At 37.7% G+C, this 12,500-nt stretch overlaps 1 protein-coding gene across 1 annotated transcript in view; it reads left to right on the top strand.

Annotated features, from left to right (window-relative positions):
• The first annotated feature begins 7,865 nt into the window (after positions 1 to 7,865).
• tfec (transcription factor EC) overlaps positions 7,866 to 12,500 on the top strand; it is a 34,776-nt gene continuing 30,141 nt past the window's right edge. The window contains exon 1 of the mRNA XM_085376091.1: positions 7,866 to 8,072. Coding sequence (XP_085232217.1) covers positions 7,866 to 8,072 — 207 coding nt within the window. The remainder of the gene's footprint in view (positions 8,073 to 12,500) is intronic.

Genomic DNA, 12,500 nt, shown 5'->3' on the forward strand with positions numbered 1-12,500 from the left:
TCAACAGCTTCTTCCTGAATCCGCTCTTTGATGTCACTAAATGGATCTGATTGACACATACAGAACCTCTCTGTTTCCCATCTCTGGAGAGGGGTTGTTTTCGGCAATGCACGAGCATGCTTTAGCATGTGTTTCATCCCCTTTTCTGTTGTTGTTCCTTCATCAGAATTATCATTTTCATCTTTTAGCATTCAGTTTAGCAAGCGTTAGAGAAGAGAAAGTGCTTTAGTTTTAAAAATGTATACTTTTAACTGGAGATCTCATAATTAACGCACATCCTGGCAGTTATTTTGCAGACACATAACAACCACAGGGATGAGTTTGCACAAGTATCAACTTCATGATTCTGTGGTTAAGGGTTAGCCCCAGGTGAGTGTTGTTTTGGTTTATTTATGTGACAAAAATTCCCAGCAGTTTCATATTTGTTAGACAATAAAAGCCGATTCCCCTTTTTCTTTTTCACAAAACCTAATCTGTTTCATAACTATTATTAAATGTACCCACAGAACAACCGTCAAGTCTCTCCGTTGACCTTGCATTGACCCCTCTGGTTTTAAGTTTATTTTAGTTAAATTGATTTCGCTATCATCATTTTTGAGCTTCTATATGTCACGTTGTCAGCTAGTGGGACTAATACAGACAAGCATATCTGGGGCTTCTTAACATGTGGCAAACAGTTTTCAGTCACAATTTTGTTTAGGCCTCAAAGATCATATTATATGAGATTAGCTAAATATAATGTTATTATCATCATCTGAGAGACATGCTGTGAGGTTTAATGAATTCTCGGAGCTTAATGTTTTATAGGTGGACCTCATCACCCAGTGCAGCTTATTAATTTTTTTTCTTTAATGGAATGAAAACAGAATCATAATAAAGTGACATTGGAATAAATATTGTTGCATGGATCTCAAAACCCTATTTAAGTGACTGCAATCTAACCCAAAATTTGATGACCAGTTAAAACGCACAGGTTTGTAATACCTCGGCTCTTCAGACAAACTGAAAGCCCTCTGTAATAATGACCTCCTACGAGCGGTGTGTGTTTGCTGGCACGATCGGTGATAGAGGCTTGATCTGCAGTGTGTCTGAGCTCTTCATCATTATCTTGGTTCAGTGATTCATGTCTTGGGCACAGAGAACAAAACTCTTGTGGAGGCCTTGTTCCTGACGCAGTGGGATGCTGGGAGTGACAATAAGAGAGAATTAGGGGTGGAAAAAGCAAGTAAATAGGTTCCTAAATACATGGCAGCCCAGTGACAAAGCCCACTGTGGATAAGACGGCGAGCGAGAGAGAGGCAGAAGGTGGGGAGAGAAGCCTTGATGAAAATAAGTAGCGAAGCTCAAAGGGAGGCAAGGCTTGAGCGGATTGGAGGTGATGATGAGTGAAGAGCTGCACAAAGTAGTACATCTATGGGATAGGTTTTAATGAGGCAGACGTCCGTGTGTGTGTGTATGTGTGTGTATGTTTTCTCATCTGTGACACAGACACTCAGAAAATCCTCAGCAATGATACTCCTAACTTCCTGCCTCAACATGGGTGGGTAAAGGTTTGTGTGTGCAACATGGACACAGAGACAGTTATGATTTAAAATAGATTATTTGATTATCGGGGTCATGATCAAAGTAGTCAATTAATAACGTAGACTGAATATAAAAGATGGACAAGGGTTTCAACTTTTAGAACAGTTCCTACCTGAGCATCTTCAAGTTGTATCATTTTTTATGGTACAAAGTTTGAACATATAATGAGTGCTGTCATATTTTAGCTTGGAAACAATCTGATATTAGCTTCAAATATCAGATTGTCTTCAGGAAAAACATCTTAAAACTATTAAAGATAAAAGCCAGAAGCTTTCACTGGTCTTTCTTACCATTAATCGGGATCTAACATTTGAGACCGAGCCATCAATGTAATGTCAGATTACTGGCTTGTTAAAATATGAAAAAAAAGGTCCCCCATTCCTTCAAAGTCCCGTATTTGATCACACATTAATGAAAAACGTCAAATTGCAAAAGACAACTAGTGACGATATCTGAATGGGATGTAGTTGAATTACACAATGCTGAAAAATGTAGGATTCTACATCCTACTTTTTAACGGAAATTCTTAGTCACAAAAATGAAGAAAATGCTATTTGCATGTAATTCTCATGCTTAGATAGGATTGTGCAAATATCAGAAGCCGTACCAGAAAAACGAAAATATCAGAACATAGTCTATCCCAAATAGAAGAACATTATGGAATCTTTATTTTTTAAGACCTACTCTACCTACCTATAATCTTGAGACCAACTGCCCCGAGAAAGTCTGATAAATCAGAGTAAAATATACTGAGAGGACAAAAAAAATTATATATTTAACAAAATTATCTTCTCAGTTATAACTAGAATAGTTAACACAGTGTGTGGAAAAAGGCCTTAAAGTGGGCAGACTGACCCTTTCCCCCAAAATGTATGTGATATATGAAGGAAAAATTTCACAACAACCATTATGAAAGTTTTCTAACATAAAATTTTTTATGTAAATTGGAGATGGTTGAGCTTGGTTTGGTTGATAGATGGAATGACTGTAGAAAAAGGTCATGCATTAAATATGCATTCTTTATAATTTCCCCTGCGTAAAAAACAAGTCCACTTTCAGTATATCAAATTCTCTGTGGAAACTACCTCGCTCATAGACTAGAAGCTTTCTCCAATACAGTGTGATGTATGTTTTGTAAATTTAGGAAAAAAAAGATTGTAAAGGAGTGCTTAACTGGACACACTGCGAATGGTAAGACAGTGCCGTTAATGGGAAGGAGGATCTGTATGTAGGAAATGAAACACTGTTGAACCATGTGTGAAATAAATAAAGAAATGAAATGAAATGAAAGAATGTCGAGTGTACTTGGTTTCTCTCCTCACTCTGAGGGTGAGTCCACAAACTAATGATAGCATCACAATGGCTATGGCCATCTTTTATATACAGACTGTGTTTGATTACTAAAACTCTGATGCAGTTCAATTCAGTTCAAGTTAGTTTTTCAAACGGTGCAGTTCACATCAACAGTCAAGGTGCTTTATACTACAAATCCCTTCAATATTGGAGGGAAAACCCCAACAATTCAGCAATTCCCTATGAGCAAGGCCTTGGCTAAAGTGGTAAGGATAAAACTCCCTTTTGACAGGAAGCAACCACAGACACAGCCCAGGTTCAGGAAGTGGCAGCCATCTGTGGATGGACTGGAAGGGCATAGCAGGAGAGCACAAAAACATAACTAAATTTGTCAAGATCAAGATAAAAACTAGTCACTCATGACAGATAAAAAGGTCATCTATCATCTACAGAGAATGGCACCAGGCCTGTAACCTAATGAAAAGAGATGTAACCCCTGTAGTGCTGCTGCTTGTTGTTTTTCAGTGACCCCCGTGGCTTAGTTTAACTGTAGTCGGTGTCTTCAGAGCAGCAGGAGACCTTTAATACTGGTGTTAGTTCTCAGTTGCAACAAAAGCAAATCAAAAGGCTCAATTAGGGGTAACACTTGTTAAACAAGCAAGGGGTCATAAGATGGTGGTCTCATGAGATCAGGACATCATAGTCACACTGTTTAGAGTGTTGCATGGTCATTCAACGTGTAACTTTTAATGAGCCATGTTAACTAGGGTAACGTAATTAAAGAGACTGAGCGAACACAGGATGCTATGTGGTTGCGTTTTGTCTTAGAAATCTCAGATTAAGGTAAATGAATAAAAAGGAAAATGAATGAATAAGGTAAATTCATTCAAATAATCCATGTTGGTCTATAATAGTGCAAGAATGAGACGCAACCTGGATTCAAAGGAAGGAAGACAAAAAACACATTCAGGCTGTGCTTTTAAAATATACATTTTTAAAAGAAATCAATTAAATAATTATCGTCCCTTTCTCCAACTGATTCATTCTATTGTAATGTAAGGGGAATATTAGAGTAAATGATAAAATGGTTATTACAGGCACAAACTGTACCCCTGTTGATATGACATGCATCTAGCCACATATGACTGTAGTAACTGTATGGCAATTTAAAGGCAGCTGCAGTTTCTCACACACAGTGCTTTCACACATTTGGGAAAAAGTTGGGCTGTTGTGTAAAATATAAATAAAAACAAGATTGCAAATCTCATATACCCAGATTTTATTCACAATATAACATAGAAAAACTGTTTAAACTGAGAAAATGTATCACTTAAAGAAAAACATGTTGAATTTGATTGCAGAATCACATTTTTAAAAATTTGACACAGCTTTTTGGAGATTGTTTTTTCAAGAAATAGTAATATTTCACAGTATAAACATTTGATACATGTTCTGTTGCAAATTATGGATTTATGAGATTTGCAGATGTTGCATTTTTTGAATCTACATTTTACACAGCATTCCAATATTTTGGGATTTGGTTTTATAATGTCTTGAAACTGTGAAAACTGGCATTAAACATTCACTTAAGAAGACAGGCAGTGATACTGTGTTTCACTTCCAGCCATCCATTTGATCTAAATGTGCACTTTATGAATTAGTAATGGAGTAGGGATAACTGGGTGACAAAAGGTTTGTTGAGTGGCATTGCCATCCCCACAAAACACTTAGTTAATTGTTAATTAAGAAAGATGCCTTGCTCATGGCCTAACAGAGAGGCCCACAAACCACAGACAAAGACTCACACTAAACCCACACAAACAAACCACTTGTTCCAGATGACCATTTTTGCAGGAATGCAGCTAGGTGGACAAAACCCTTTCTCTACATTTACAAAAACCTGTTTTCTCATGGCAGGCCTACGTCATTTACACGGTTTTACACGGTGCATAGAAGTGCCTGGCAGATTCTGCGATGTTGGCTTCAGAATAAAAGGCAATTAAGCACTGTTTGCACTGTGCTTAGACAGCCATATGCCTAGCTAATTAACCTCCCACATAATAAGAAGGAGGGAAGGAAGAAGACACTGCAAGATTATAATCGCGCACATCCTTCGAGTCTCTCACCCTTCCCCCTCTTTGTGTTCAATCAGTTCTGCTTGCTGTTCTGCTGTAATAAATGCTCTCTTATTTTGCATGTATTCTGTGTTACTACTCCTCTATGACAGCTAATTTGCACTCAGATATTGTAATTTTGATATGAAGTGCTTACTTACCTCCACATTTGCACCCTTGCTTGGCTCCCCCTCAGGATCATCGGCTATTGTCGACTTCTCCCCAACTAACCTACTTCTGGGCTTGTCTCCCCAGTCTGTTTCCGCGAGGACCAATCACCTTTATTTTAGAGTGGAACATTTTAATTCCTTTCATGTCACCAGTGATTCTCCATGTTAGACATCTTCTTGAATCTTTTGAAGGCAAAAAATAAAAATAACTCCAAGAAAGTGAGATTTCTTTTCCCAACCAGTTAAAACATAGTTTCAGACTTTTTAAGCACAGCACTCTGTAAAAGTCTTGAATAACCCCTCTTTTCATCTATATTTTACTTTCTAGGAGTCAGACTTTCTTATAATAATTTTAAAGTGGTTTTGAGAAATAGTTCATTTCCAGTCCGACCATTTTTAGGGGAATGGTCAAGCCACTTAGCACTGTCCCGTGAATCATTCAAGCATAAAAAGGCCGCTCACTCAAGTGATGAGCCAGTGTTGTGTCAACACAAAACAGACAACTTAGCAAAGAACTGTATCACACTGTATCTTTATTCATTTTGTTACCAGCAGCCTGTCTCAAAAACACATAATTTCTTCCAATTTCTTTAGTTGAAATGCCAAGGATTACACAGTTGACAGGCATAAAACAGCATTTTTGCACCAACAAGGTAATTCACAAACAGCTATTAGCTGAGAACTTGGCATATCTCAGCATGGTGGGAAATGTGTCTTTAAAAAATCTGAGGAAATTGAACAAGTGGAGGACAAAAGATGAAGTGTCAGTCCCATAAAACAACTGACAGCTGATGAACTAAATCTGAAAGTCATGTCTTTAAGAAATTGGGGGGAAAAAAATCCAATAAAGACCTGACACAGGTCCCAAGAGATGCATCTGGCTTTCTGTTTGTCCAACTATTGTTAACTGAAGCTTCATTAGAAGTGGTCCCTGTGGAAAGGTGGCTGTGAAGAAGACATTCTTAAGGAGAAAATTCTTAGGTTTTCCAAATTAAACAAGAACTGCACTGGACACTTGTGGCAAGAGGGCTATCTGTAAAACACACTGGAGACTCTCTCATGGTTTGGGACTGCATTTCAGCCTGCAGCATTGGAGATCTTGTCAAAACTGATGGAATCACGAACTCATCAGCATTAGATTTTGATCCACAGTGCAATACAGTCTGGAAAGGATTTGATTGGCAAAAACTTCATTTTTCAGCATTTTTTTTTACTGCCAATCCAGTAAAAGCATACCTGGATAGAAATTGACTATCAGTCGTGGATTGGCCTCCCTAAAACCCAGACCTCAGCATTATTGAAGCTGTGTGTGGAACTTCTTAGCAGCGAAGAGACCAAAAGGTAAGAAGGTCTTTAAATGTCCTTCAAGAAGCCTGGAGAAGCATTCCTGAACACTCCGTAAAGAAATGAGAAGAAAGTTAAAGTGCCTAAGAGAGTTCAGGCTGTGTTGAAGAATAAATGTGGTCACAGCAAATATTGACGTGTAAAACTGTTTTTGTCTTGTATACTGTATTTGCATATACGTTTGCGTGTTTTGATAAACTGCTACATGTGTTTCCATCTTCCTAGCAAAATATAAAGAAATGAAGAGGTGCACAGTAATGTATTAAGTGATAAATAGAGTTAAGTTAGAAAAATCAAATGTGTTTGCCCCTGTCTGGCACTGCTAATAGATCTTTAATGTCTTGGTTTCCAGCAAGTAAAATAATAAATATAATAATAAAAGACGATACAATAGGCCTGCTATTTGCCTAATAGGCCCCTTGCCATTTCAATGGCTGATAATATTAACAATTAAATATAAAAGGCTGGTTGACATAAATGTTTTATTCCAATCAAACTTGCTTTTGATTTTATACATCAACTGATTCTGCTTAGGCCACAGCCTCAGAGATGCTTTCATCTGGGGCATGCTGCTTGTTGTTATTTCAGTCGTACAAGTAATCACGTTTGCTCGTCTATTCACTCGTTAATGGAAATACTAAACGTTTTATGGAATTAAACCTTTAGTAAATCAAATGTGGAGCCATTTAGTCATTTCACAAATAAACTCAAGTAAGTTACTATTGTTCCTGAACTCAATACATTTGAGGGAATCCTGTAAGTGGATGCAATCAAGTTCTCAAATCTGATGGGAGACAGCAAGGCTCCCAGACAGAAACAAACAAAAAAAGACACTAAGGAAGTAGTAGTATTAGCAGTTGTAGTAGTAAAGTTAGTGACCTTTTTGCATAACCACTTATGTGAATGAGGCAAGTGAATTGTGAAGGACAGCTGTTCTGCTAAATGCCTAAAGTCTCCTACAAGTTGTTTCCACGTGATAGATACATCCCACTGTGACTGATGTGTGCTAATGTAGTTGGAAATTATTCCTCTAATGTCTTTAGGAAAAACGCCCTACTTTCAAGATTAACAGCATGTTAGACTTTGGTAACTAATCAGCTGGAGTCTATAGCTGTCTAAAAAAACCCTGCTGATTTAGTAACGAATATAAACTCATGCAAACACAGGCCCCAAATCCAACAGTGCAGCCACTTTCTGCCCTCTTGCTTCCCTTTCTTTAACAAGATATTTGCTGAGAAATTCAAGTATAAATCATGATTTAATAAGGATAATGTAACAATTTCATTACAAGAATTGGTTAATTTGCTGACTAATTGTTATTTCCTTTTTTTCCTTAGATCCAGTTTTGGGTTGTTCGAAAATGTTCCAGTCGCGCTCCAGTCCAGACAACCAGTGCATGATTAATGGACAGGGTTTATATGATTCTGAGCCACATCCACATTGGCCTCAGTTCTGCCCCTCTCATCCCAGTGGCGCCATCCGTAATGCTCGCTCCCAGTGTCCCTATGGTGAAGTCTACACCAGGCCACCAGCTCCATTTTGGAGGCAGTCCAAAAACATGTGGAAGGTAGGTTATGAGTTATGAGGTTATGAGATCATCAAATACCACTGAAACATTATTAAATATGATAAATACAACTGACTGAAAGAAGAGATTTGTGGCGCTTTGCTGAACAGATATCAAGGACTGTCAATAAAATACAGAGAATTATTTGAAAAAGGTGATGTGGCAGAGTTTAATTAATTTCAACTCAGTGCTGTGCCACTGAAACGACTTGCTAATGAGAGTGAATGTTATTGATTGTAATATGGCGGAGGTTTACCTTCATGACCAGAACCTACAATGTACACTAGCAACCAATGATAGGCATGATCGGTATCTGTTAGCAATCAGAATCCCGTTATATGGGGTTTAGGTACAGATATCAGAAGGAAATACAAAAATACAAATGAGTACAATCAATGAAAAAAAATCACAATTATATTCACAATAGAACATTAATCTCAAATGTTTAAACTTAGGAATGTCCCATAAAAATTTATTTTGAATTTGATGTCAAAAATCATCTCTAAAAAAAGTCGGGATGGAGTAAATACACAGTTAGAAAAGCCAAAAGAACATTTTGGAACTCATTAGGTTGATGCGAGCGTCTTAGTAGGTTCACTAATTTGTAAAAAACTGTGTCTACAATTTGTCGAATAATTTAAGATGAATTTTCTTAACTTAGAATTTAAAGACTTTGATGATCTCATCATATAACATACCTAATATTGTCAAAAGATTCTGAGAATCTGGAGAAATCTCTGTGTGCAGACAATTGGTAAATAAAATCAAAATAAGATGCTTCATGATCTTTGGGCCCTCAAGCAGCACTTCATTAAAAACAGGCATGATTCTATCACGGAAATCACTGCGTGAACTCAGTTCCCCGTGACATCCAGAAATAAAGGTTAAAGCTTTACCATGCAGAGAAGACGTATGACAGAGTTTTAGTGGCATTTCTGTGCCCACTGAAATGCATTAGCGGCATTCCTTATCTTCTCTGGGCCAAAGCTCATTTCAAATGGATGGAGGTAAATGGCTTAAATGCTTTGTGTTCAGACAAATCAGTTTTTGGAATTTGTTTTTGGAAATCGTGGCTACCATGTCCTCTGGACTCAAGAGGCCCTGTCCCAACTTTTAAAGATGTGATGCTGCCATCAAATTCAAAATTAATTAAATTAATTAAATTTATCTATCTATCTATGGTATCTGCCATATCCTTGTTTGTTTTGGGTTTCTTTGGTGCATTCCTCTCCCTTTGTTTTTCTCTGTCACTTTACATTACATTACACTAATGGTGAGGAAATAAAACTGTGACCTGAGCATAAACAATTAACACCTGTAGCTAAAAAGACTAACAATGTGTGTTTTTTCTTATTCACACACTGTGCTAATAGCCCATATATCACCACAGGTATTTAATTACTGAACTGTCAGGTTAAAAAAAATGTTGTCACATGTATAATTACGAAGCTCTATGTAATGCATCAACTGACATAAATATAGAATGCAATCAGGTCGTAAACACAGAGGGGACTCTCCTGGTGAACCTCCTCTTGCCTGCCACATGTAAATACCAATGAAACGTTACTCTCTTTTCATCAAAGCTATTTAGAGGCCTTTGAAAAGGTCAACAAAACTGTGTCTCACAGTAAAGGTGACTGTGGAAGAAATGCTCATTTGTTGGATTTTTTTTTTACTGTTAATAATCTTTTCTTAGTATTTGCTAATAAGATCTAATATATATATATATTATATATATATATATATATATATATATATATATATATATATATATATATATATATATAATATATATACTAGCCTATTTGTGGCTGTTGTTCACACATGGCAAGAACCATTTGAATGATCCAAGTTTTAGGGGTCACTTCCTTGATATTTTGTCTCTGGATATTGTTGCCAGATTGTCCAAGGAACTCCAAAAACCACACACACAATGTGCTGACAGCTCACTGAGCCATAACTGGCTTCTGCAATTACTGTATGCCACTGAAAGTATGCATAATTTGGGTATTCATATCATGTACTGTTGCATATGTGTGTATTTTCTTAGATTGCACAAAGATTGCATGCGTCGTCTAGGACCATTTATTTTCCTGCTTTGCTTTGATGCAAAAAGTAAGGCTGAATTTTGGATGTTTGGGATGTGTTAGGGGGGTATTGTGAAAAGAGTCAAATGACTCCCAGATCGGCTGGAGTCGTCTCTTGGCTTTGGGGAGGTAAGTTCTGCAAGGGATGCATGAATCAGACTTTTAGAGGAGGAGGAACGGAAAACATCAGATGGATGACTAGTAGACTTCAAAGCATTGTTGGAGCATGTTTTTCACTTCAGTGGGAGGCCTTTCATGTGCTAAAGTTTCTCTGATGTGTGATGTGTGTGTTTGTGTACATGCACAAATACTTGCGGGTGTTTGTGAGTTGATGTCTGCCTCAAGGTAAAAGCTAGCCCTTTCACTAGTGGCTAGGTAGAGTCAGGTAACTTCCTTCTCCTAATTAAAAGAACTACTTAGTTGAGTCTATCTATCTATCTATCTATCTATCTATCTATCTATCTATCTATCTATCTATCCATCTATCCATCTATATAAATGTATATTGTTAATTAGGCAAATACCAAACTGAATTAATGTTTTTTACTTACACACTGAATTTCTCTCTACACTAATTATATTGGCATTAAAACTCTATATAATTTCAGTCAAATAGCTAGCCCATATTGTCTACTGCAAGTGAATCTCACTATACAACCAACAACACAAACATTGTTTGTCTAATATTCACAGCAGGGCATTTGAGTCAGTGAGGAAACACAAAAAAACCTTCAGTGTGTTGCTGGGTGTGTAATGATTTAATGCAGCAGTCCCCAACCCCGGGGCCTCGGACCAGTATCGGTCCGTGAGTCGTTTGGTACCGGGCCGCGAGAGTTGAGGCTCGGGTGTGAAATGTATGGTTTTCAGGGTTTTCAGCGTTATTTTGTTATCTTTTTTATCGTTAACTCGGTTTTCCTTGGTCTTTTCACGTGTGTTATGAATAAATCTTCTTTTTTTCGGTACCCGTACTGGTTTTATTTTGTTGTATTTATCCGCGACACCTTAAAGGCCGGTCCGTGAAAATATTGTTGGGCATAAACCGGTCTGTGGCGCAAAAAAGGTTGGGGACCACTGAATTAATGGATAAAATTAAATGAAGACTCCTCAATTTGCAAACGTTGCAGATTTCTAAATCAGATCGATTCCACACTGGAAAAGTATTTCTTGTTCCACCTAGAAGGTCAGCTACAACTCCACTACACCTAGCAGACCATCAGTGATTATGGGCTCTAAATCCCAGTCACACAGGCTGAGAGATTATTTGGTAACCAGAAAATATAATGAAAATATAGGTGAAGTGTAGGTATGGAAAAAGTGTTATTCTTTGACCAGTGGTAAGTGGTTACTGAAGGTTACTGCCAGCTGCCTCAGCCATGTCTAGAAACCGGTCAGTAAACCATTGCTAAAAAAGAGTTAATATGGAAAAATGTGTATCCTCCAACTGGTTGGTGAGTGGTTGCTGGAGGTTGACATACAGCGCTGCAACAAAACCTCCTTGTGATTGCTTTGGTCCCTAGCAGTTGCTCCTAGTTTGTATAAAGGACAAAGACTTATTTGCAAACATTGGCCTAAAACTGGCTTAGCAGTAGTGAAACTGAAATGTGTGACACAAACTGGAAGTAGAGACCCTTTGCCTTCAATGCATAAGTTGCACCTTTTGAAATGTGTTGGTTTTAAGGTAACGTTTCCTTTGAAGGTGAATGTTCTTCATTTCTGGTTTGTGCTGCACTTTTATAAGTTTCACTACCGCTCCATGATTCCTTCGTGAGTATATACAGACAATTCACTTTCTTCCATGCAAAACAAAGGCAGAATGTGGCAATCTGCTTGTGACCGAAGCAATCACAAGGAGGTTTTTAGTGCAACGCTGTCTTTGTGACTGAATGAAATGAAACGAACTAACAAAGCATTTAAGGTAGAAAAGAAATAAGGACTTAGTTAAGATTGAAGTGAGGGCTGAAAGGAGAAGAATCAGAAGAAGAAAGATAGAAAAAATGTATCAGGGCAACAAGGACATTAACAGGCCAAAGCATGAGAGAGCAGCAGTGATGGGTGTAGACCACCCATCTGGACTGGCTCAGCGCCTGGGCTGGCCCGGGTTAGCCCACAGGACTGGATGTATGCATGAGTGAAGAAACAGAGGTCCTATGCAATAATTCAAAGAGATGAATCAAGGCATCGGAAATATTAAACATATAAATGAAAACAGACATATTTCCTGCATTGACTCTGTGAACCTGGAATAACCGAGAGTCCCTTAAACTAGAATTAAACTTCACAACTATGAAATAAAATAATAGTAAGCATGTAGTTGAATCATCTTTCAGTTAGCAGGCATAAA

The sequence above is a fragment of the Diplotaxodon limnothrissa genome, linkage group LG17, assembly GCF_057381915.1.
Source record: "Diplotaxodon limnothrissa isolate DT_005_m linkage group LG17, D_limnothrissa_male_GT1.1, whole genome shotgun sequence".
Taxonomy (NCBI): domain Eukaryota; kingdom Metazoa; phylum Chordata; class Actinopteri; order Cichliformes; family Cichlidae; genus Diplotaxodon; species Diplotaxodon limnothrissa.